The sequence below is a fragment of the Mixophyes fleayi genome, chromosome 10 (genome assembly GCF_038048845.1).
Source record: "Mixophyes fleayi isolate aMixFle1 chromosome 10, aMixFle1.hap1, whole genome shotgun sequence".
In the NCBI taxonomy this organism is placed as follows: Eukaryota; Metazoa; Chordata; class Amphibia; order Anura; family Limnodynastidae; genus Mixophyes; species Mixophyes fleayi.
In genome coordinates, this window is record NC_134411.1 from 101,062,231 (window position 1) to 101,087,930 (window position 25,700).

Here is a 25,700-nt window from a genome sequence, read left to right on the forward strand (position 1 = left end):
TACATACGTATAATACAAGGTCTGAAGCTGCCTCTACACCAGTGATGGGCATCAGGCGGCCTAGGGTCACCTACGACCCCCAGCTCCTTCCCGCTTTATTGTCAGATATGTTTGTTACAGCTTGTAACACTTGTGTACAATGCAGCTGATATATTGCAGATAGCTGTCTCTTCCTTTGATTAAATGTATTGTTTTAACTTGTTACTGAGATGAAGGGTAATGAGCGGTCCTTTAGAAGGTTAGAGGTCCCTGAAGTGTATGGAGGTTGCCTATCACTGCTCTGCACAGTGACATAACAAGCGTTAGACTGATCGGTGAATCATCAGATTAAGGCAGATGCATTTTGGCCAAACTGTTAGGTCTGACTCGGCCTGAAGACACTATGATCCATTTGGGATAGATTTTGATCAGATGTGATGAAGAGTGATTGGCAAATCTCTTAGGCTAGATACACACTACAGTATTTTCAGCCATTTACCGGGTCAATCACCCAATATACAACCATTCGGCCTGATATCGCATTAGTGTGCACACTGTAACAATGAATGATCATCATTCCAAAGCTCATCGTATGGTTTCATGTGATGCACACACAAGCAGCAGTGTCCATAGATCTCTATGGAGTGTGCAGAGTCACAATCTTTTCAGCCGATGGTTATAACAGATGAAGAGCACAGATCTGAAGGTAAATCATGCAAAATGTGTTTAGTGTTTACAGGAATCGGCTGCTGATCGGGACATTTTTTTTTATTTATTTTTTTTAAATTGTTGGAAAATTCGTTAAGGACATCACATCGGGAGAGAATCTGTATAGTGTGGTATCCAGCCTTAGACATCAGGCGTAGGTGTGTTTATCATCAGCCAAACAAGCCGCATGTCTTCTTCTTCCACTCATCCTACTAACGGTATATGTGGGGGCTCACTGAGAACAATAAAAGACGGCCAGAAGTTTTACTGAACATTTACTGAAACTATAAGAGAAAATAAACCACACTTATAAATGTGAAATGACATAAAAAGGAAGGAGTGTTAGGTCCGTCTTATTATAATACTGTTACCTTGGTGCTAACTTTTGCTTAATAGTCTCAAAGAAATAATCCAGTTTTACTTGCACGCCATGTCAAAAAGCAGATTATAGGTTTACAAATCAAACCTCCAATCTACTTAGTAGTTGGCAGCAGTTAGACGCAGTTAGATTGCGGCTCATAAGATACAATTGGAGTAAGAAGCTGGCATATAGCGACAACACAGGAACAGCGAGACCTGGCTCTGATCTCTCACTCCTGTAAAGAGATTTCGGCGTGCTGCTAGGGTCCACCGACTGACTCAACTCCTGAACAGCTGTCTAGCACACACAGCAAAGAGCCAAATCCCAAGCCAAGGGCTGAACCTCAAATGACTAATGTTTCTATCACAACGATCGCTTTGTTTCTTCACAAAAATGCACAAATTAGAAATTCGATTATAAAATGGTACAATCTGTTTCTTTCACAGACCCCAAAATAAAAATGTCTAAGAACAAAAATACAGCCTACCCCTCCTTACAAGCTTGACATGAGATGCCAAGAAAGAATTGAATTCTCCGAGTATTGATCAGCACAGAGGATAAGAATTGTGTTGTATGGTGTCAGGACGGATTAGGATGATCGCAGCGTCAGTCCATCATATGAGATGGAGAAGACGATGGCCGCACTGGTCACATGACTGCATATCAGAGCATTGTGTATCTTTCCAATGAATGGTATCTGACTTCACTTTTCACTTCAGCAGTAAATACTATAGCAGCCAGACGTTAGTATCATCTTTATAGTGCGGTTTAGAAAACAAATTCAGTAAATGTCTCCATTTGTCTTCTAAAATTATTTGATTTAAATGCTGGCAGACGTAATTACTTTTAATACGCAAACTGAACTCAGCTGTTTAAAACATATTACGTTTCTAAAGCAGAGCTAGAATGTAATATTTCTGTGTAAGATTACAGCACAGTAAAATGTGATGGAAGTCGATTTGTTACTTTTATGTCAATGTCCCTTTAAAACTGTTACAGAAATTCGGAATCAAAGTCTGTCGTGAAAAAAGGCAAGGAATGGAAAGATTACTGTCCACATACAGGGCAATTGGGGCTCGGGACATTTCACTGGAGGTCGAAAAGTGACCCCACACACAGCCGGAGAGCGATCACCTTTCGACTGCAGTTACCAGCATGCCCGATAACGATCCTACTAATTGTGGTAGGATTATTATGAATTATTGTAGGCCTCATGGAACAATATCATAACTGATTCAATCATAAGCAATTATGTTACAGTGGTAAGAACAAACTTAAGATAAATGTAAACTGTATATTGTATATTTATGTTTAATGGAAGTTATCACTAACAAGTAATATCCATTCATTAGTACTGGGAATTCAATCATGTGACGCTTGGTGAAGGATGTTTGATTCAGATGAGACAAGGGTACAAAAGTGCACTTGAAAAAGGTTACCACGTTTGGATGTGGATGTGTCTGTTATATGGCTATTAAATACACTATGGACCATTACAGAGATCGTCACAATTTTATCTACTTTCTCAACAATTTTCCTTTTAAGTTATCTTTCTTTTCCTCCCAATAGTATTTTAGTGGGGGTTATCCAACAGGAAAAGCCATCAACACTGGTGCATTGACCCCCTTCTAAAATTCAGACAACAGAGATGGGGGTGTGCAGTCAATGAGGTGCCTGATTGGATGGACATTTGAGAGTTGCTAAATTATTACACTTTACAAAACCTCCCTAGGCCAGCAATCCCGTCCATTCCCTAAAGACTGTCCTACCTATAAAGAGAATTGTGTAGAGAGGAGCGCACTGCAGCCGAAAGCTTCACAGGTTTACGTAGGATTAAGATCTTCTAGGAAACAAGAATGCTCCAAACTAGTGGACTTAAACACATGGACATCAGTAAAGTGGACTTCATAGGGATAAACATATTGAAACTTGTATAAATGAGCGCTCGCCTTTGAACCCACCTCAGCAGCCGTTTCCTCATGGACTGCAAGTTGTGGGAAGTTTTTGCTGTACGGACAGAGGGAGAATGTTCCACCTCACTTACACAGATCTACAATGGAAAGTGAAACGGGGGTTACACATTGTACAGTGTTTTAGCTCTGAACATAACATGTAAACATCTAGCTTATTTGTATTAATTTGTCTTCAATTATATAACAATATCAATCAGAATTTTTACATTTATAGAGAAAAAAAAACATTCCCAGACATATCTGATGAGCTACAACCTCTGTAACTTTATATAGATGTCATTATCTGTCCCCAGAACGGCGTTTTGTTGTTAATTTTACACTGACCCCTATTTCACACAAGATCACACAACTTTAACAGTTAATGGCATGTTTAATGCTGATCTAAGGGGAAATTTTTATGCCAAGCTGTACAATTTACTGGAATAATTGCACAAGAACATCAGGTAATAGAGACTAAGTGTAACAGATAACAGATGTCAGAGGGCTAAGGCATTATGGCGCAGGCAGGGACACTGCTTCAGTGACTGATGTGCTCCCAGGTGACATAGTCAGCCCCCCTAACTCACTGAACGGTGCTCTATTCAACGGACACTGTCCAGATACCACTTATACATCGTTACATAACTGAAAGCAGACACGCAAACTGTTTTTCTCGGTTTATTCCACATTAGAGATTAAATTATAATAAAGAAAAAAGGTCTGTTCTAATAAATGTAACAAGTAAGAGATTTCACTAAATCAATAGCCACCAAAGATTTGCGGTTAGTCTGAGCTTGTAGAGCATCTCAAAGACAGACCCTGGTTTGGACAACATGAAATTGATGCTGAACACATGACATTTCCTCTGGAAACCGAACATGCAGACACAACATGCGTTGAATAAGTTCTAGACCAAACCCGTATTAAAAATCTATGTTAGAAGCATTAAATAAGGTCTTCCAACTGCAATACTTAACTTGCCCATTTCCCCACGTTCATCAAACGTAGCCTCTTGATGGGAACAAATAATCACCTCTCAGACAATACTGTCCAAGTAGAACATAAAACTCCATAAGATTTAAATTTTTACTTTGAAATTAATCTTGTGAATTGGTAAAGAAAAGGTTTTCTGTAGCATGTAATGACGCAGCTAGCATGACAATTTAGATCACAAAACCTAGCGAGTGAGATGTCTATTCTTAGAGATACAGGCCATTCTGTGGCCAAAGATATAAAGAAATGACATACTAAGTAAATAATGTTCATATATGTGTTGTCCTGGGATGGGACAGTTCCTCTCTGGATACAATTATGCAGAGAGCGTAGGACAGCTGTATCAGATAAACAAGTTATCTTGATGATTTATAGAACCATAGAGAAGGAAGAAAGATGAAGCAGTGTATTTAGTAAACCGTGCAGACAAGTATGTACATGCCAACAAAATAAAGTCATAATGGATCATTTAAACTGGTCAAGGAGGATGGGAGAATGGAACAAAGGCAAACATTAGAGGAAGACCGTACAAAAGCCTGTGCTATCACTGAGGTCAGAAACGCATCTCGTTGTCTGCATTCAGTGAGAAATATGAATACATTTCTCCCACTACAATAAAATAAATGACATCGGTTAACTGTAAAGGATAATTCTGCTTTAAAAAAAAACACTTTTAAACAGCTATTGTGTTGAGACAGCAATCTTCCACACCATCGTAATTAATATTATTCATATTTTTAATTGAGTGTTCGATGCTTCTTTTTTTTTTCAGTCATCAAAAACATAGGTTTTTGGAAGGCCAATACAAAAATAATCCAAACAACCAAATCGCCGGGTTCATAAATGCACATGTGGCAGGGTCATAATGACTCCCTAAGGAGGAGGACTGGCAGTCGTCTCAGCTGTGGATGATGTCATACTAATTAGTGTGAAGAAAACAATATCATTTCTACAAAAATATATAAAATATCCTCTCAGGAGGAAATAACTAGGGTCATTAAAAAATGTTCTGGAATTTTACCTATTTATTGTTCTAGGATAATTACTAGCAAATGCTCTGATACTGGGGAAATCTCCTTTCATATTCAGTCTACGTGCTTCATTGGAATGCCATGACCAGGCATAAACTGTTTGTAGTATTCTGAAGTGTAAGAGATGCTGCTGCAGCACCACCTAGTGGAACAAAACGAGTACTGCAGGAATTAAAATCTTAATGATAGATTTACTTACTTGTCTTATTAATATTTTCTTTCACACACATATTATTGCTCTTTTGCACATGGTTATAGTAATATATTTGTTGTTAAAGTTATAATAATCCAATCAAACTGCAGCAATTCAAAGCTTAATTCACAGCTAAAAATAAAATAAAACTTGCATACAACCATTCGTGATTCAAACAGGAATTTAACTTGCACGCAAACTGCGAATTACAAAGGGCACAGAACTTGAGTGTAGTTCTGATCATATTCAAATGTAAGCGGATGTCAAGATGGTTTCCATTTGAATCTGGGTGTAAGTACGCTTCTGTCTAAACGTTACTTGCTGTATATTAACAGACAGAACAGTTGCAGTATAGGCACAAGCGTATGTGCGCTATAAGGTCACGTACAAAAACATTTTTTTATTCTAAAATAAATTAACTCGAAAAAGTATAATCATTAAAAATATGGTTGGTTTAAAAATATATATTTTATATCATCTTTATTTGACATTAAGTACATAAATCAAGATGTTATTAATTCATAATGTACAATGCTTTTTTATGGTCTATAGCAGGCCAGAGCAACCTATGGTTCTTCAGGTGTTGTGAAACTATAATTCCCAGCATGCTTTGCCAGTAGATAGCCAGCTGATAGCTGGCAGGGCATGCTGGGACTTGCAGTTTTACAACACCCGGAGAGCCATAGGTTGCCCAGCCTGATCTATGGTCTCTCTTACCTGTATACTCATGTTTTATGCTAGTTACTGGCATGTATAGATAGTACTTTTCCAAAGAGTATGCCATGTCCGTCATTACTATTAGTCGGCACTTATACCTGCACTGCAGCTGCTGTAATTTAAATGACTGAAAATATGCGTACTTAAGAGAAACCCCATTCTGCAACTGGCCATATCAGCGTCGTCACACTCTTATTTTATAAGGCCTACGACTGTCCGCCCCTTCCCACACCCAATCCGTCTACTCTCCACACTCCCAGGTCTGTTTTTACAAACACTTTATGTTTCCTCTAATTCTGCAAACTTCCCTCCATAGACAAGTACACAAGTCAAGTACAAAGACCAAATGAGAAGCAATATCCCATACATTAAAGCAGATCCTTCAAATACAGAGCAGGTGAAGCCATTTTGAGGATATTGTTGATATTTGGCCTACTATTGTACTAAGCATTGAGGGCCTGATTCACAGTGGAACATTAGAGTAACTTGTGATTGATAAAGCTCACACACAGATGTATGTACATAGTATTCAGAGCTGATCATACGTCCACGTCTGAATGAGCAGCAGATGCGACCGTGTGACAGACGTACCTCAGACGCTTACATGCAACTTGCAAACATATACAAAAGCCTTTTAGTTTATAGGTTACAAAACTCAACTGATAGGAAGCATCATTTACATGTGAATAATCTAAGCTAATACCGCAGGAACGTCTTCCCCGTATACGTACTAAAAATCATTTGTAAACCCTCACCCAAATCTACCCGGTCCAGGCGCGATCTCGACACCCTTGATCCTGCTATTCTATCCTCTTCTCTCGAAACTCTCCTCTCTCCCCTTTCCACCCTGTCCTGCCCTAATCAGGCGGCCTCCCTCTATAACCAAACCCTCTCCTCCGCCCTTGATGCGGTTGCCCCTGCCCAGCCCATCCACCTTCGCTGCTCCAATCCCCAACCCTGGCACTCCAAACTTACCCGTTTCCTCCAAAAATGCTCTCGTACTGCCGAACGCCACTGGAGAAAATCTCGCTCCCTGGCTGATTTCCTCCACTTCAAGTTTATCCTTTCCTCCTACAGCTCTGCCCTCTCGCTCGCTAAGCAATCCTTCTTTAAATCCCTCATCTCCTCCCAGTCCTCCAACCCCCGCCGCCTCTTCGCTACCTTTAACACTCTCCTGTCCCCCCCACCTCCCCCCCTCCTTATCTGCCACTGACTTCACCTCCTTTTTCTCCTCTAAAATTGCGGCCATCAGACTTGAAATCTCCTCCTCCACCCACTCTTCCGCCACCCCCCCTCTCGCCCTTCCTCCCCCCTCCACTCTCCCCCCCTCTCCCTCCAGCCACCAACTCCTTCTCTCCTTCCGCCCCACCTCAGGTGAGGAAGTCCACTCTCTCATTTCTTCTTCCCCCTCTTCTACCTGCCCCCAGGACCCCATCCCTTCTCACCTTCTTCGCTCCCTTTCCACCTCCACCTGCTCCCACCTCGCTCACCTCTTTAATCTGTCCCTCTCCACCGGCATCTTCCCCTCCGCCTTTAAACATGCTCTCGTCTCACCCATTCTCAAGAAACCCAATCTTGACCCCACCTCACTCTCTAATTACCGCCCCATTTCCCTTCTTCCATTTGCCTCCAAAATACTCGAGAGACTTGTCTGCAACCGTCTCTCCACCTACCTCTCTGAACACTCCCTCCTTGACCCTCTCCAATCAGGCTTCCGCCCCCTCCATTCCACTGAAACTGCCCTGGCTCAAGTTACGAACGATCTCCTCTCGGCTAAAGCCATGGGCCACTACTCCCTCCTGATTCTCCTCGACCTCTCAATCTTGCTAAAACTGAACTCATTGTCTTTCCTCCCTCTCGTACCTCCTTCCCCTCTGACCTCTCCATCACTGTTGACAACTCATCTATCTCCCCTGTTCCCCAACTCCGCTGCCTAGGTGTCATCCTCGACTCCTCTCTCTCCTTTGCCCCTCACATTCACTCTCTCGCCAAATCTTGCCGTTTCCAGCTTCGCAACATTGCCCGCATTCGGCCCTTCCTCTCCCAGGATGCCACCAAATCTCTCGTCCACTCTCTGATTATCTCCCGCTTGGACTACTGCAACCTTCTCCTTATCAGCCTCCCCCTCTCCCATCTCGCTCCCCTTAGATCTGTACTTAACGCCGCTGCTAGGCTTATTTTCCTCTCTCGCCGTTCCACCTCTGTATCCCCACTCTACCAAGCCCTTCACTGGCTCCCCTTCCCCTACAGAATCCTTTTCAAGCTCCTCACTCTGACTTACAAGGCCCTCGCCAACTCCACTGCTCCCTACATCTCTAACCTTATCTCTATTCACACTCCCTCCCGCTCACTGCGATCGTCCAACGATCGTCGCCTCTCTTCCCCTCTGATTACCTCCTCTCACGCACGTATCCAAGACTTCTCCCGCGCCGCTCCCCTCCATTGGAACAAGCTCCCCCGCTCCATCAGAACTTCCCCTAATCTGTCCTCTTTCAAACGAACATTAAAAACCCACCTTTTCCTTAAAGCCTTCCAGTCTCATGCCTAAACTCCCACCGGTCGGCTACCTCTCTCTCTCATCCCTTCTTCCCTTCTCCCCCTTCCTCCCGTCTCTCCGTCTCATCCATGTGTCTGTCTGTCTTCCCCTCCCTTTAGATTGTTCGCTCCTTTGAGCAGGGCTCTCCTACCTTCTGTTTCCATCACTTTTAACTGCGCTCTCCAGCTACTCAGCTCACCTCCTCTCAGTCCCTCTGCCCTCTGTCTCCTCTCGCTTCTCTCCGCTCCCCTCAGTGACTCTCAACCTGTCATCCGTGCCCACCCTCTTGGGCCATAGTTACCTGCCTGTACTCACTTTTCCCCTCCCTCCCTCTCTTTCATGCTGTGCCTGAGCCCCCAGAGTTATAGTGCTCACTGTTACTTGTACTGTGCTGTTTCACCTTGTACTGTGCCATTGTTTGTCCTTGTACGGCGCTACGGATACTTTGTGGCGCCCTATAAATAAAAATTAATAATAATAATAATAATAATAATTTGTATTCTGTAATTTTTGCTTCAACACGTTTGGCAAATTCTAACCTATGTCCACAAAGTGTCTAATCCCTCAGTAATGACACCAGCTCCCGGTGAATTGTCAGGCTGCCTCCAGTGTAGGCGACAGGTCCACTTAGTTGATATTACAGTGAAGGAGCTGCCTACAGGCGGGCTGTACAGCCTGCACACCAATCAGTGAGGACAGGGATGACAGATCTAGTCTCGGCAGACACTGAACCTGCTATAATTGATCACAGTCTGCCACCATTAAGTGCTTGTGAACATGTTCTATATTTGCACTGGGCAGAGCTAACAGATGTTCAGCTAATCTCATGGTGTGAAAAGAAGTAACTGAAGCGGCCTAATAATTTGCTACTGCCTCTGATAAACACACAAGACAATACATACAAGAAATGAATAATCATTTACACAGGGTGTTTGCAAGACATTAAATAGTCTCAGAAAAGAACAATGTAATATGAATATCAGGATAATAATGCACATAACACCCCTGCATTACATAAATTAACATGGTGGGATACAATGGTTTATTGTTTTTTAGGATATCATTAGACTTTGGCCTGTTCTGTGTATAAGAACTGACTATTGCAGCTAGGGACCACATTGCTTGTCAGCTAAAATTATTCCAGTACGCGCGATGCCTAGTAGCTAAGTCTTGGAAACAACCTGAACCCCCCACTCTGGCGGCCCTGCGATCTTATATTTGGTTCATTGCCCGGATGGAACAGATTACATACCACCTACATGATAAGGATGATAAATTTCACCAGGTTTGGGCTCCTTGGCTTTACTTATAACCCCATACCTCTTGCACCAACTCCTTTCTCCTAAAAAGACTCCCTACGTTCATAAGTGGCCTGACTCTTGGCTCTTGATGCTGCTTCCCTTCCCAGAGAATCTAAGTAGTAATCTCCATTGAAATGCTTAGGGTCCCTATTCTAATTATTTGTTTCACCTCTTAAAAGGGAAAGATAGGGACAAGGAACTGTGCGTATAATTGGGAAGTGTGTCCTCTTTTTCTTTCAGTTTCGGTGGCGACCAGTGCCCCCCTTAACATATTTGCTATATCCATAAACTATAACGCACACATATCAGTGTTCTCCCCTGAAATTTTTGCCAGCGGGTGACATTAAAAATTAGCCAGGTGGAGGCATTGTAATACTTTACAATAATAATGTAAAATGTGTGTAACACACACTGCTGGCTGTAGTGCTCAGATAGTGCCTGTTCTAATAGGGGAAACTGGTGTTCTAATCCTGGAAATGAATTATTTGTGCCACCCTTATTTTTTAAAGTTAAGTAAATATTTTTTCTAAACACATTTTGTGTCAGTTTATCATTCATTGTTTATGCTAGTATTACAGGATAGTAATCTTGGTAACTTGTTACAATGCAACAAAACATTTTACTTGTCATAGATCGCTCCATCTAATGCAGCACTATTAATATATGGGATTTCAGTATAACATCTTACATGGAAAGCCAACGTCAGCTTACCCATCCATTCTAGATAACAATAGGATGTAAAATGTGTCCCCCACATGAGAAACTACTAATGTGAGGTGCAATTTAAAGTAAATGAAACATTTATTGACTCTTGTTTAATATCTTTACAACTACTTTTATGTGGGACTTAATGTACCTCAATTTTATGACTAGAACATTTTATGACATTAAGTTCTATTATGTACATAACTGTATGTTCTCTGGACTTGTTAAATATAAAAGTTTCTGCAGTTTTGTGCCTAAAAGAAAACCATGAGCATGAAATTCCAAGTATTGTTTCCAAGACACATGATTAGGAGATGTAAGACAGGACAGGTCCATCCATCATAAATGTTACTGCATCTTGTTGTGTGAATATATGCAAATATACGAGTTATATTGCCATAAACCTGAAATGTCTAGACGTAAGAAATGCACATTTAGCCATCCTGTTGTCTGTGTATAATATATAAAATTATTCAGCTATTATCTGTGTTGTTTCTGACGATTCAGCATCATGAAAGCAACACAAGATTACAGCACACATGAGAACTACTAACAAATCCCATAGCAATCTTCCTGATGGGATAAAGTGGTCCACTGGCACAATTCCTCCTGGACCTCTCTGCCCCTTTCAGCACTGTTGACCACCATCTTCTCCTACACATCCGTCACTCCTTTGGCCTGCACGATACAATTCTTTCCTGGTTCACTTACTACCTATCAAGCCGCTACTTTAATATCTCTACCTTTGGTACATCCTCCCCTCCCACTATCTGTTGGGGTCCCACAATACTGTTCTTGTCTCTCTGATTTTCTCACTGTACACCTCTTCACGTAGGGAACAAATTAACTTATTCAGCCTCTAGTGCCACCTCTATGCTGACCACACCAAACCTGTCTCTCCACCCTTGACCTCTCCCATTCTATACCATATTATGTAACTAACTACCTATTTGCTATTTCCACATGGATGTCCCAACGCTACTTAAAGCTCAGTATGTCCAAAACAGAGCTGATTATCTTCCCCTCCTCCCAGTCACTCCGTCCTCACATTCAATCTTGTCACGTCCACCTTAGAAAAACTGCCGGAATTTGCATTTATTTTGTCTACCTTGTATGTCCTGTTTTCCCCACTACACCCTTTTACTACCTGAGGAAGGACGATCCACGGCTGAAACGCGTTGAAGCCGTAGAAGCACTATATTGAACCAGACTATGAGCCAGAAGTAAGGTGGAATGCACCGCAACAATAACATTTCTTTCAGGCACCGGTCCCATTTGGAACAAGTCTGTGAACTTTGGTACATGAGTCTCTATACTCTTTTAAAACATGATTTTATGGTGGAATTGTACCACTTTGGAATATGTTTTAATAAAGAATTTATTCCCACAACACTCTAGAGGAGACCATCATTGACAAGAACCCATCCATACTCCAGAGCAGAAATCCAGCGCAACGCAGAGGAGACAGCGATACAGACCAAGTTGCAGTTTTCTTCCTCGAGCTACAGACAACCAATGACAGGGTAAGACCTTTAGCCTCACAATTGGCTTTTCTGTTTTATTCAAGGTACAAAACTGCTTGGTCATCGATCTAAAGCTGATATCACTTCTGGTGCATATGAGATTGAACTGCTGCCCTCCTTTGACGTTGGCTGGATTTTTGGGTAAAAATTCACAATCTGAGACAATTAAGCTTTGTTTGGGTTCTGTAGTTTTTTTGAGAACCTTGTAACATTATTGGAACAAGAATTCTGAGAACCGCTCAATGCTCTATCAGACAGGGGCCAGTTGGATCACACGGTTAAGCAGCTCCTGATACTAAACCAGGAATAAGAACAGTGAGACATACCGGTGAGACACACTATGGTGACTTACAAAGCAAATATAATAATAATGAGGGGGGCATGTGGCGGAGTATTTGAGTGCATGTGGGATCTGAGGCGATATAGGGGGACTTTGTCTGGCAAGTGGGGGATTCGAATGGCATGTGGTGGAATTTTGGAACAAATGAAGGTGTTTTGGGATGGTGTGTAAGTCTTCAGAGTAATGTGTAGCCTACCTGATTGGTTGGTTGACATTGGTTATAGGACATGATTGCGTAATGTTATTAAAGGCCCCTTCTGTAAAAAGCCTCTATCACAATGACTATGTCCTTTACCTACAACTTCCACCAAACATCGGGGGCAGAATCTAACAACGGTTTTATATTATGAAATGATCAATAGTTGAAAAGCACATCTGCACAAATTACATCCCGTTCAACCTAGAATAAATGTCTCTTGGTACTGACACTGGTCTCTCTCCTCTTAACATTGTTAAAATGCAAACGTGCTACAGCGCCAGGTGCGACAATAGGCTAGAACAAGAAAACAAAATAAATTCCTTATGTTTTACTTGGCAAGCGATTATCTAATTATAAACCTAATTGGAGGATTAAGCAGCATTTTGTTTACGGTAGTAACTCTGTAGAGACCAGCAAATGAGGTGAATAGACTCAGATACAAAGGGGGAACGGGGAAGGCAAAAATGTGTTTTTCTGGAGATACAGCTGCTATCAGATGAACCTCAGGGACAGATTCTCCACTCTTGTGTAATTAGCATCAGAGCTTGCAGGCTCTGTTTGAAATACATTCATTCCGCCAACAAGGATAGTTTTCATGGATATCATCCACACCCAGGTAATGCACACTGACACTCTACCAAAAATCATAATTTCCTGACCAATTATCAGCAGCTGCAGCTCACAAATTAATACAAATATCGCCCGCAGGAATAAATCAAGGTAGAGAAATTTTTGTCTCCACAGCAATTATTCAGCCATTAACTCTTTTGCGAAATGATATATGTGGCAAATCTACAGACATTCCCACAAGGCATTTATTTATATGAATCTGAAATGCACTAAGAGGCGTATGCACAGGTCCACTAACAGGCTAAAATAGTAGATGCCGGGACACACATCTAAATGGCCCTTTAACTCCAACTCATTTGTGCATAAAAATGAGAAAGAATATAAAGTTACGTCAATCCTGTATTCTGTACTTAATTTCATCTCCAATGCAAAAAAACAAGCTTCCCTGTCAGACTAATACTGAAATGGCGTCTGAAAGATCCAAAAACTTCTAAGAGACAGCAAAGAGAAGTGCCCCACCTCTATCGCCCTGACCGTTTTGCCCACCCTTTGCAGCACATGAACATCTCTCAATAGTATTTCGGCTGAAGGACTGTATTTAAAATGACAATTTAGCAACTATGATCAGTAGCATAAAGTACTATTTCATAAATAACTTATTTTGCCGGCAGATATGTGTAAGTAAATAAGGGAATGAGAGAGTAGTGCATAGCATGCGTGAAAAGAAATAGCAATACTGAAATTTTGAGACCATCGCCTGTCCACAGAATTCAGCATTTGCTCTGGCAACTATGTCTTGTTTTCTATGAAGACCTTAAGGCTCGTTCCCACTGATGCGGTAAAATCATGCTTGCTCAAAGCTTTGACAAACACTTGTACCTTTTACTCTCTTTCACGGAGAATTAGACGCATGTTCTGCAGCATAGTGTACTTTGTACTTCAGGAGTTTCCTCACCGAGACTGCAGCCTATCCATTTACTAGGAACCAGTGATATCACTGAGAATATAGCCTATCCATTCATAGGTACTAGTAACATTACCGAGAATGCAGCCTATCCATTCATAGGTACCAATAACATCACTGAGAATATAGCCTATCCAGTCACTAGGAACCAGTGACATCAATGAGAATATAGCCTATCCATTCACTAGGAACCACTGACATCACTGAGAATATAGCCTATCCATTCACTAGGAACCAGTGACATCACTGAGAATATAGCCTATCCATTCACTAGGAGCCAGTGACATCACTGAGAGTGCAGCCTATCCATTCACTAGGAACCAGTGACATCACTGAGAATATAGCCTATCCATTCACTAGGAACCAGTGACATCACTGAGAGTCCAGCCCATCCAGTCACTAGGGACCAGTGACATCACTGAGAATATAGCCTATCCATTCACTAGGAACCAGTGACATCACTAATAAGAACGAACCCTATCAGTTCACTATGAAGTAGTAAGGAGGGATGGCGGGGAAGGGAGAATGCATTAAAGCTGCATTACCACCTAAAGTGATGAACATTTTCATTCGCAACTTTCAAATGTTAGTGATTGTGTCACCTGCTCACCCTCCCCTCCGCACGATCTCACATCTTCAGTATCCGCCAGAGCCCTTGTGACAGAACTAATGAGCTCCACGTGGTACAGGAGCTTTGAAACAAATATGTGACAATTCTAATAAAATCCCTAGTTGCCCTTGTATGCAGAGTGGTCACCAGTCTTTGGATCCAGATGACATATTTCTCAATTATGTCACATGGTGAATGGATTGGTATATTCTTATGAATACTGGTTAGACCTTAGTGGATGCACGCACAGTAACAGGATGGCGACACTGAAAGGGATCTACGGCCCTGACATCTGCATGGCGGTCAACTAGAGGCGGGACGGATTAATAAACCCAAAACGAATAACCCACACATAGTAAACAAACATTTTAAATGGGGTATAAAACTAAATGTAATGAAACAATGCAATTGATATTTACTGATTTGTTTTAATGTTCTTCCCGATGAGTATAAGATAAACGTGTACTATTGTCTGAATATAGTGTTGCCTACATGCATGAATTTGAACATAAATATGCCGCCAGTTTTCCTTCCATTGAGTTAGGATGAAGATAACAAAAATATCTTTTTACAATGTTGAAAAACACCACCGTTCCAATTCTACATTTCTTCAATCGGTGGAAACTTTTATGACTACTAAACTTTTTAATGTTACGGTGCCAGTTGGGATGGAGAAAATAAATTGTAATCCACTGCTAGATTTATATTCACAATATAAACTGTTTATAGAGGTCTCAGTGAAAACATAACAAAACATGTTTCCCTTGTGGGTGCGGCTCAACAGAGGTACTTTTTGAAAAGTTCCAAACAGTAAGATAAATAATTCCCTATTGAATGCATGTTATAAACAGAGCCGAACGCTGCTACCCCAGGCTGTGGGAGTGTGGCGCTCTCAATGGTGCTGTATACATGAGACGCGCCACAGTCGTTTATACAGAGAATCCAGGGAACAGATTTGATTGCTTGGCGTGGATAGAAACGTTGCCTAAAATAAAACAGTGCAAGATCAAATGTGACTGGTTCACTCAACCCCTTTATACCTTTATTGCAATAATTATCATCTGGTAGAAGATTATACTTGGAAGCTTAAGAAAAAAATAAATAATCCTGGCAGAATAAGTTCTTCACTAGGGAAAGAATTAGCACTTGTTAATTACACAGCGGACCAGCACACTGCATGTTGATTGTATTGTGTAGTGTTCAGTGTTTATCTGCAGCAGAGGACGGAAAAAGGATAAATATGGATAAAACAGGAATGAGATGAAGGAAGAATTGTGACTTTCTATACATTTTACTGTGGTGCCCAACCTTTTCTTAGCTGGGACCCCAGGTGTCAGTATGTCAATATAATCTATTGCCTATCTGACCATCAGTGGACATAGGAAACAGAATGTGAGAGCCCAAATTAGGGTCCCTGCCAATGGGTTGTGCAACAATGACACAGAATACTATAAACAGCGATGGGCAATAAAAGCAAATCAGCGTATAAGGGAACTGTGCGAGTTCTGGACTCTGATGACTAAAGAGGACAGACACTGGCGATCCATCGCCCCTCTCCTGCGTACTCTGAGCTGTCATCATCTCGCAGCTTTACAGTTTATTGTCATTTGTTGTTCCTATGTGTTTGTTGACGTATGTTATTTTACGTCATGTATATTTATGCTATTTGCTATACAAGAGGAGGAGTGTTATCAGGAATACAACAGACCAATATGTCTGGATTAAATAATTAGCGTATGCAACTATAATACTATCAAATGTGTCATCTGGGCAACAAGGTCATTGTATACTAGTACCCTGGATTAGACACCAAGGCATCTTCTCCCCAGGGAACCAACGGTCCCCAATCAGTATGGGGATACTAAGGGGTCAGCATTATCAATCCCCCACCTATCACATAGTCATTACCACCCTAATCCACCCACCATTAGCTCAATCACTGGGGTAATAATTAAGGGTATTTAACCTGTGTATTTTGACTGTATTGGGAGGATTAGCGACAAGGAACTGCGCTTCCATCACATATGTATGCTGTTCCCGCAAGGAATAGCATCTACCTGGTGATTGTATATCCACCTGTCTGTATTATCATCTATGGAAAACCACTCTGCCCAGGTGATTTCAAAGAACCCACTAGGACGTGCCGTCCTCACAGGAACTTAATGAGTAAAGTCTGTAATCATGCTCACACTACCAATTAAACTACAGGACAATGATTAACTAAATCACATATTTATAAACATATAAAATGACCTATTCACAATGTTTTCTAACATAGATATGATGATTGCACACTGGAATCATTTCATACTTGAAAGAAAATGAATGTTTTCACTGTAATTTGGGACACTGCATTATACACTAAAGGTGAAACGCGCTTCTCCAGCCACAAGAGAGAATCAGGTCGGTACAGGATCTTCAGAACAGACTCCCTCACGTGACTGAGGATATCACACTATGGACAGTAAGGAATACACTTTCAAACAAGGCTAGACGATAAACTAGATGCTTTCACAAAGAATAGATATTTTGTGACTACCTGAAGCTTGTCCAACCTGCTTATGTAACAGTTTCGAGGGTTTTCCCCAAACTGAACACAACTTGAGCCATAAGTATAACTTTCCCATGGGGTGCATTTGGAGGGATGCATTCCGGGGAAAATTAATTTCACCTCAAACTTTGCAACTCATCCATATGGATATATGCAAATCCGCAGAAAAATAAGTTCACATTGAGACCCAGGGGGTATTGTTCATATCAATGATAATCACCATGGAACCAAGGAAAACTGTACGACATCAATCTTAAATCCCTCCGATTGCCAATCGCAGTTATCAAATTAGAATGGATGTAGCCACCAGAATTTTGTTGAATATATCTTTCAATCTTCTGCAAAACGAGCAGGATCCAAACTTGAAGCATCCGCAGGCTTCATAAAACGATCTAGGAATTCTTTTGGTAATTGTTTTCAATCTAAATATTAAGCTACTAGAGAGAGCTGGCCAAACGCAACATTGCAGAGGTCAACCTCCGTCCAAAACAAACAGCACTTCTCTGAGATCTCAGCGCTTTTATTTCAGTTTGGCAATATAATAGCATATGCTACATTTTAAAAATAAGGGGGAAATGTTTTTTTTCTTGAAAAGGGGGGGCATTGGCAGTTATAACTGGGTGTTACTTCATTTTTAAAGCATTTTTGGGCAGTCGATTCAAGATTAGCTCAGAATAACATCTTAAGAAATGGAGGATTACACTTTCACCGAGATGTACATCCCTTGGTTATTCTGGGATCCCATGATGGCAGATGACTTCCAGGCAAATATTCCAGCTGAAATCCCAGTGTATGAGTGGGCCTCCTGTCTAATCAGACACAGATCACACTCTAAGCCCTGCAATGCAATAAGTCATACACTTAGCACCGCCAGATACAAAATGATGTGTACGGGAGACAGCGCAGGTGCTCTCTATGAACTTGGATCCTCATCAAATCTTCCAGAGTCAGATAAAATAAACAGGTTTTATATTACTTTACGACCTGAGAGGGAATGAAGGTTTTCATTCATGCCATTAGATTTCAGTGTAGGAATTTGCTGTACACAGTGACGCTTCAGCTTTTACATAACAAGAATTTATATTAAAACTAAGCTGTGCAGATGTGCTCGGTTTGGCATTAACCTTTATATTACTAGAATGTATAGTAAAAAAAAACAAAAAAAACTCACAGGTGTTAAGGCAGGAGACAGGTATTGTGCGTGCAAGGCATTAGTTATCCATCAGTGTCTGCTCAAGGCTTGTGTACTTCAGTCCGCTCACTATACGGAGTGATGTATCTAAACACAGCCATGAGAGATGCTGGACTGTGAGCGCCACACAGCTCGGACTATGCTGACCCAATATAATACAAATGTAAAAGAAATAAAGACACACAAGACTCAGCGGTGTCTGCACAGGTGGTAACTTCCAGCACCATACTTTAAATAAAAGTATTTGCCTTTTGTTATTGTACGGATTCATAACATTCCCCGATACATTAGCCAAATATTACACGCACATTCACGAACCAAAACAGGTACTATAAAGTGGGCAATGTTAGGAAGGAGATAACATAGAAGGAATACAGTGCTCCCTCTTTCTAACACCCCGCCATCACCAGGTATATTCTCTGCACAAATATACTTTAACAAGTTAACCCGTGCATGATACTCATGCATTCTAGTCAAATCAAGCTACTTAAGGTGTTAAAAAGGTTCTTGTCATGCATTTGGGCCCTAGCCCAGGCCTCAACCACCAACTACTCCCCACTGTCACCCCCGGCAACCACCAACCACTCCCAACTGTCACTTCTCCTTCAAAAAATATATATATATTTTTTTAAAATCTTTATAAACACTTAACAATTAACAAATTAAATTAACAAATTAAAAACATCTTAGTATACCAAATTTCAGCCCTTTCTGAATTTTTTTCCCCACACACACTAAGAATTTAGTAGGTCAGTGTATAACTCCGCCCAGCAGGTGGCGCTGCAGCTTGGTTTTATTTTTTTTCACACACACACAGACAGACTAACACACGCCACTAGACATTTATATTATAGATATGTTTGACATCCATTTTATGGACCTTTTATATCAGCGGTGGCCTATCGGAAAACATTCAGCTTCTCCACTGAGAGCAGCCACGTCTTGTGACCTCCCTGCATTATTCAGAGGTCACAAAAAGTGGCTGCTCTCAGTCAGCGACAACCCAATCAGGAAAGGAGGAAGACAGTGAAGTGTGCTCTTCCTCCTTCCTCTGCTCGAGCCAGTAAGGGCATTCGAGATCTGATAACTGGTGAAGAGGCTGACGGGGGTGTAAGGAGATCTGATGGAATGTGTGTAGGTCTGTAGATATGTGGGGAGGTTTGCTTGGCATGTATGGGATATTTGGTTAGATCTAATGACATTGGAGGTTGATGGGCATTTAAGGGGCATGCAATGGGTATGTGAGGATGTATTATGGCATGTATGAGGAATGTGGGTAGATATGATGGGCATGCAAGGGGCAACTGGGGAGGTCTGAAGAGCATCAGGGAATATCTGATGGGCATTTATGGGGCATGTGGGGAGATCTGATTGCATGTGGGAGTTCCAATGGGCATGTAAAATGGTCAGAGGGGCACATTAAGAGGTCTAAAGCAGGCCTGTCCAACCTGCGGCCCTCCAGATGTTGTGAAACTACAAGTCCCAGCATGCTTTGTAGGTAGACAACCAGTTGATAGCTGGAAGGGCATGCTGGGACTTGTAGTTTCACAACATCTGGAGGGCCGCAGGTTGGACAGGCCTGGTCTAAAGGATCGTGGATACAGTAGCAAAGTGAACTACTATGAAGAGACTATAGGAAGCCCTTTAAACCCTCCTCTGCTGCACACAGCAGAAATGATTTGTGCTGATTTTATGATTATTCTTAACATTTTGGCAATGCTGGATATTTTATTTTTTTTGCTTAAGATATTGTAAGTTACAATTTCAATGTATGTGTGTATAGTATGCATGCACATGTTTGCAGTAGATATTTTTTGTCTCTTGGTTTCTGACTAGTTGGCCACCACTGCTTTATATCACGTTAGTTTTGGCCTATGTTTATGCTGCAGGTATAAAGTGAGAGCATTGTACGTATTAATGCAATTTTATTAAGAGAATATTCCTGGCTCTCAGATGTTGACGAGAAGTTTAAAGAGGGAACGGTTAATTAAAATGTACAGTATCTCCTTTCATCAACATGGCGGCCCCCAACATTTTCCAAAAATCACTTCTGCAACAGAAACCCATTGAACAACACTGAAACCATGTCACCACTAGTAGTCTTCAAGAACAAATAAAGATACTATTTGAAATCAATATATATGAAAGGCAGGTTAACTCAGTGCTGAATAATATACATGAAATAACTGGGATGACTGGGGTACTCCACTGGTAACCTTTCCCTCCTGTGAATGTACTCCATTTACTACGACACTATGCTTTCTATCCTGCAGCCAAGATCTTAACCATTCAACCATCCTAAAATCCAATCTCAAGCTTTCAAGTTTATTTAACAGTCTGCGATGTGGGACTGAGTCAAAAGCCTTAGTAAAGTCTAGATAAGCTACATATAATACTTTAGTCATCCAGTCCAAAAAGTCAATAAGATTTGTTTGACACGTTCACTCTCCAGTAAATCCATGCTGTTTGGGATCCTGTAAATTGCAGGATTTGAGATATTCCTCAACTCTTTCCTTTAAGAGTGTTTCCATCAATTACCCTACTACTGATGTAAGGCTCACTGGTCGGTAGCTGCTTGCCTCCCCTTTTGTGCAGTGGGACTGCATTCCAGTCCTCTGAAATTAGCTAGTGACTGGGTGAATAATTCTGTTAATGGTGTTACCAGCACCCATTTAAGCTCTTTTAGTATGCTTGGATGTATCCCATCTGGCCCCATAGATTTATCTGCTTTCAGTTTTGAGAGCTCTGTAAGGACCTTCTCTGTAAATGTACTTGTATCTACCTCATTTTTATTAATAAACTTGCAAGTCAAGTGCAGATCTTTCACCCTCACTTACTGTAGTGAACACTGAGCAAAATAATTATTATTAAGATGATCTGTTTTTTTTCTTGTCTCCCTCAAGAAGACTCTCACACAACCTGTCTTCAGTCTTATTATTAGTCCTTTTGTTTTTCTCTTTTCACTTATATACCTAAAATAAAAGTTATGCCTCCTTTACCTGCTGACTGGGCCATATTCTCTTCAGCTTGTGCCTTTGCACGTCTGATTACCCTCTTAGCCTCCTTCCGTCCAACATATCTTCATTATTCTGAATCTGCTTATATTTCCTAAATTCCATCATTTTTGCTCTCACAGTACTTACTAATTCTTTTGCAAACTACACTGGCTTCCCTTTCCTTCTGCTTTTCCTAACCCTTTTGATACAAAGGTCTGTTTTTAGTATTGCACATTCTCATTTTCCCACCTATCCTTCACTCTGCCAAGGAGTCTCGTACACACTTTCCCACTTCTACAGAGTCAACCTTCCTAAAATCTAACACCTTTGTTTTTCTGTGATATATGTCAGTCTCTGTATTTATATTTAACCACACTGCTTGATGGTCACTGGTTCCTAGCTTCTCACCCGCATTTGCGTCATATATTCTGTCACCCTTTGTAAGTATTAAGTCTAATATTGCGTCTTTGTGAGTGGGCCCCCTCACCAATTGCTTGAGGGATGCTCCCTGAAAGGAATTCCGAATGGCCCTAAGTCTAGTGGAACTTGCTACCAGTTCACATTGGGTAGATTAAAGTCTCCCTTGACTATTACTTCTCCTTTTAATGCCATTTTAGTAATGCCCTGTCCAGTTCCTCTTCCTGGCCTGGTGGTCTATGGATCACCCCAGTACGAAGAATAGCCTTCGCCCGTTTCTATTGCCACCCAAAAGGGCCTCAGTTTTTTCTTCAATACTTTGAATTAAAGTAGTATTTAGGCTTTTTTTCCTACATACATTACTATCAATTCTCCAATTCTTCCCACTCTGTCCTTCCTAAATAAAGGATATCCCGGTAAAGCCCGGTCATGGTTTTCATTGCACTATGACTCTGTAGTAGCCACAATATCCAGATCATCTCTTGCAATAATCGCAATTAGTTCTGGGATGTTATTTCCTAAGCTCCAAGCATTAGCGCAAACAGCACTAAGGGCTTTGTTTGTATATCTCCTATTCCTAGCTATGTTCATTTGTTTTTTTTCTCTGCAGGGTCTTCGGTTGCTGTTTCCTGTTCCATTAAAATGCAGAAACGATACCCCTTGGGTTGGGGAACAGATTACTTTATTCCTATTTCACTTACTGCCTCGCTTTGCTAGTTTAAATAGTTCCTGATGAAGCTTCTAAACTGCTCACTTAGTATTCTGGTTCCCTTGAAGATGGGTGCAGGCCGTCACTTTTGTACAAGCCCTCATCTTGCCAGATGGCATGCCTGTGATCATATGCCGAAATAAATGTGTTCACCATTCTCTCTTTCACCGCCTCAGGAGAGGTGCTTTTCTACCAATATAGGCATGGTTTTGTGTTACAACATCCCTGAGCTGTACAGTGTAAATTGCTGGCAGTTGACCAAAAAAACGAAGACCTGGATAAAGGAGGGACATCATTCATAAAAAAAGTGAGGGATCCATGAATGCTCATACATTATACAAAATAAATCCCAGCATGGTCAGGGTCATGTATAGAGTTACTAGACTGTCCAGATTCCCTATAATTACAGCTAGCATGAGTCCATGATTTTACATGTACTCAGTGACTTCAAAAGAGCAGTCATTTTTGGGACATGTTGGACAGACATTGCAGTGTCCAACATAACTCAACTTGCAAATGTTTCATGACTAATAAGAGTCTGAAGATAACATTAGAATTGACCTCTGAGAGGAAAAAACCAAAGTGCAACAGTGGGCTGAAGAGCATAGTCATAGCAGCACAGTGGCTCAGTGGTTAGCACTTCTGCCTCACAGCACTGGGGCCATTGGGTTCAATTCCCGACCATGGCTTTATCTGTGTGGAGTTTGTATGTTCTCCCTGTGTTTGTGTGGGTTTCCTCTGGGTGCTTCGGTTTCCTCCCACACTCCAAAAACATACTGGTAGTTTAATTGGCTGCTATTAAAATTGACCCTAGTCTCTCCCTCTCTGTCTGTGTGTGAGTGTTTGTCTATATTAGGGAATTTAGACTGTAAGCTCCAACGGGGCAGGGACTGATGTGAATGAGTTCTCTGTACAGCGCTGCAGAATTTGTGGTGCTATATTAAAAAATAGTGATGATGATAGTCCAGGACTGTAATAGCCACAAATTAATTCAAAGTTCAAGTCAGTACAGGAAAACAGCTGCAGATCAATTGACTACAAGTCTTAACCTGTGGTAAGCGCAATCAATTTTAACAAAAACCGTCTGACAAGAATGTCACAGAGCATGATATCACTGTTGGATTATAGTGCATAAACAGCTCATTATAATACCTGGCAAAGCACATTTAGTGATGAAGACCACAGGCAATGGACTACTAAGTCACAGAAAAAAAGTGATATAATCAGATGAATCATCCTTCACCATGTACTCAACAAGTTTATGTATGGTGCCAATCTGAGGAACTCTACAGCCGATCACGTCTTTCCAAAAGAGAAGAGTTTTGGGGGCTCCATAATGTTGTGGAGACCCTTTTCCTGACTCCGTGTGGATGCAGTCATTTCCTTAGAAAGCAATAATGCTAATCACTAATTAATGATAACAAGAGATCGGCTTCAACACCACGTTCCTGCATTTCTTTACTGAAGGAGTAAGGGGTGTATTCCTGGATGACAATGTCCCCATCCACAAAGCATGTGTGGACAACCAAAAATTTGAACTAAAAGCTCCCACGATAAGCGCCCTCTTATCCTCCTCCTCTTGACACTTCGACAGCCCAGACTCATTTTTGCGTCTCAAAACTAGGCTGCTTCCCTTTATATCCTCTTCCCCTTTGTCTTTGCATCTCCACCACACGCTCTGTTCCGGTCAGCTGCACCCACATTTCTGGGCACAGGTTCAGCTTGCTTTGGTGCGCACCCGCCCTCCACCATCCCTTTTCTAGTACTCTGGAATTTACTCATACCTCTCTGCCCAGTACACCTCTTCTCAGCTGGGTCGATAATTTAATTGCACTTTGTTTTGTTTTTGCCCTGTGTGCCATTCAGTTTCATCCTATGCTCTCTGTACAGCTCTGCTGACCTTTTGTGGCATCTTATAAATAAAAGATAATAATTGCTAAGCACGACATTTACACAGAAGTCACAGCCTTTCCAGTCACCAGATCTGCTGTGTTTTCCACAGCCGCCAAGCAGGCGTCAGTGGAGTGACTTTCTTGTGCAAGAACAATGCTGTATTTCTCCTGTACAACTCTAGACATCGGTAGACAACGCCATGGTGGATAGTAGTCGCAATTGGTGAGCCCAAAACTCTATTAAGTGACTTTATATAGGCATCTACATTTTCTGTCAACTACCAGCAGGGCCAGTGACACCACAGGAATTCAAATGACTATTGTCTGCTTTTTTTTACCTGCATAAGATGTCATTAGACCACAGTCCTAAAGATGTGGGAAGTGCCTCTGCCCAGGGCCCTCTTAACAAAATCTTGGGGCCCCGGGCACAGCAGTGCACCAGGGCCCCTATATATACATATATATAAAAAATTATTATATATATGGGCCCTGCAGCCCAGGGGGCACGCCGGTGACAGCAAAAAAAAAAGAGAAACCCTGGAAAAAAAAAAAGACAATACTTACCTTGCGGTCAGCTGGCGATCCGGCTCCCTCCATGGTCTCCTCCTCCGTCGCGCTCCGCAACGGATGTCGGTCGGGCGTGATGATGTCACACCCGACATGCACTGCGAGCACCGTACGAAGGAGGCCATGGAGGGAGCCGGATCGCCAGCTGACCGCAAGGTAAGTATTGTCCTTTTTTTTCCCCAGGTTTTTTTTTATGCTGCCTCCGACGGGCCCCCCTGGGCTGCAGGGCTCCCGGGCACCTGCCCATTGTGCCCAATGGGAAAGACAGCCCTGGCTCTGCCATCATGGAGCTAAAAAAAAGCATTGTATAATGTAGTGTTATTGTGACTATATCAGCACTGTGTTGACTGTACCTCCCAGGTCCTCAACAAAGGATACGTTTATTTGAAAATAATGAAACTGATAACTGAATCAGATACGGTCTCTTCAAAATCTTAATTTGTATAACAAGTGGCTTGTAAATAATTTACACATTACTGGGAACTAAGAAACTTTGGTGTGTAAACATTTTCACCAGAGGTATTCAAACCCAATCCTCAAGAACTACTCTGTTTTCAGGATTCACAAGGTTAAATGGCAAGCAGACCAATCAATCGCATGCAACGGACATAGTATCTCATGAAAAAAAAGTTCATCAAGAAGCATCAGTGACTTCAAATAGCAAAATGTTAAAGTTGAACTGAAAAGAAAATAT

The 25,700-nt window shown here is 41.5% G+C and overlaps 1 protein-coding gene across 1 annotated transcript in view; it reads right to left on the reverse strand.

Moving 5' to 3' along the window:
• BANP (BTG3 associated nuclear protein) overlaps nt 1-25,700 on the reverse strand; it is a 266,965-nt gene that overhangs the window by 239,272 nt on the left and 1,993 nt on the right. The window contains exon 2 of the mRNA XM_075189302.1: nt 3,010-3,098. Coding sequence (XP_075045403.1) covers nt 3,010-3,029 — 20 coding nt within the window. The 5' untranslated portion in view covers nt 3,030-3,098. The remainder of the gene's footprint in view (nt 1-3,009; nt 3,099-25,700) is intronic.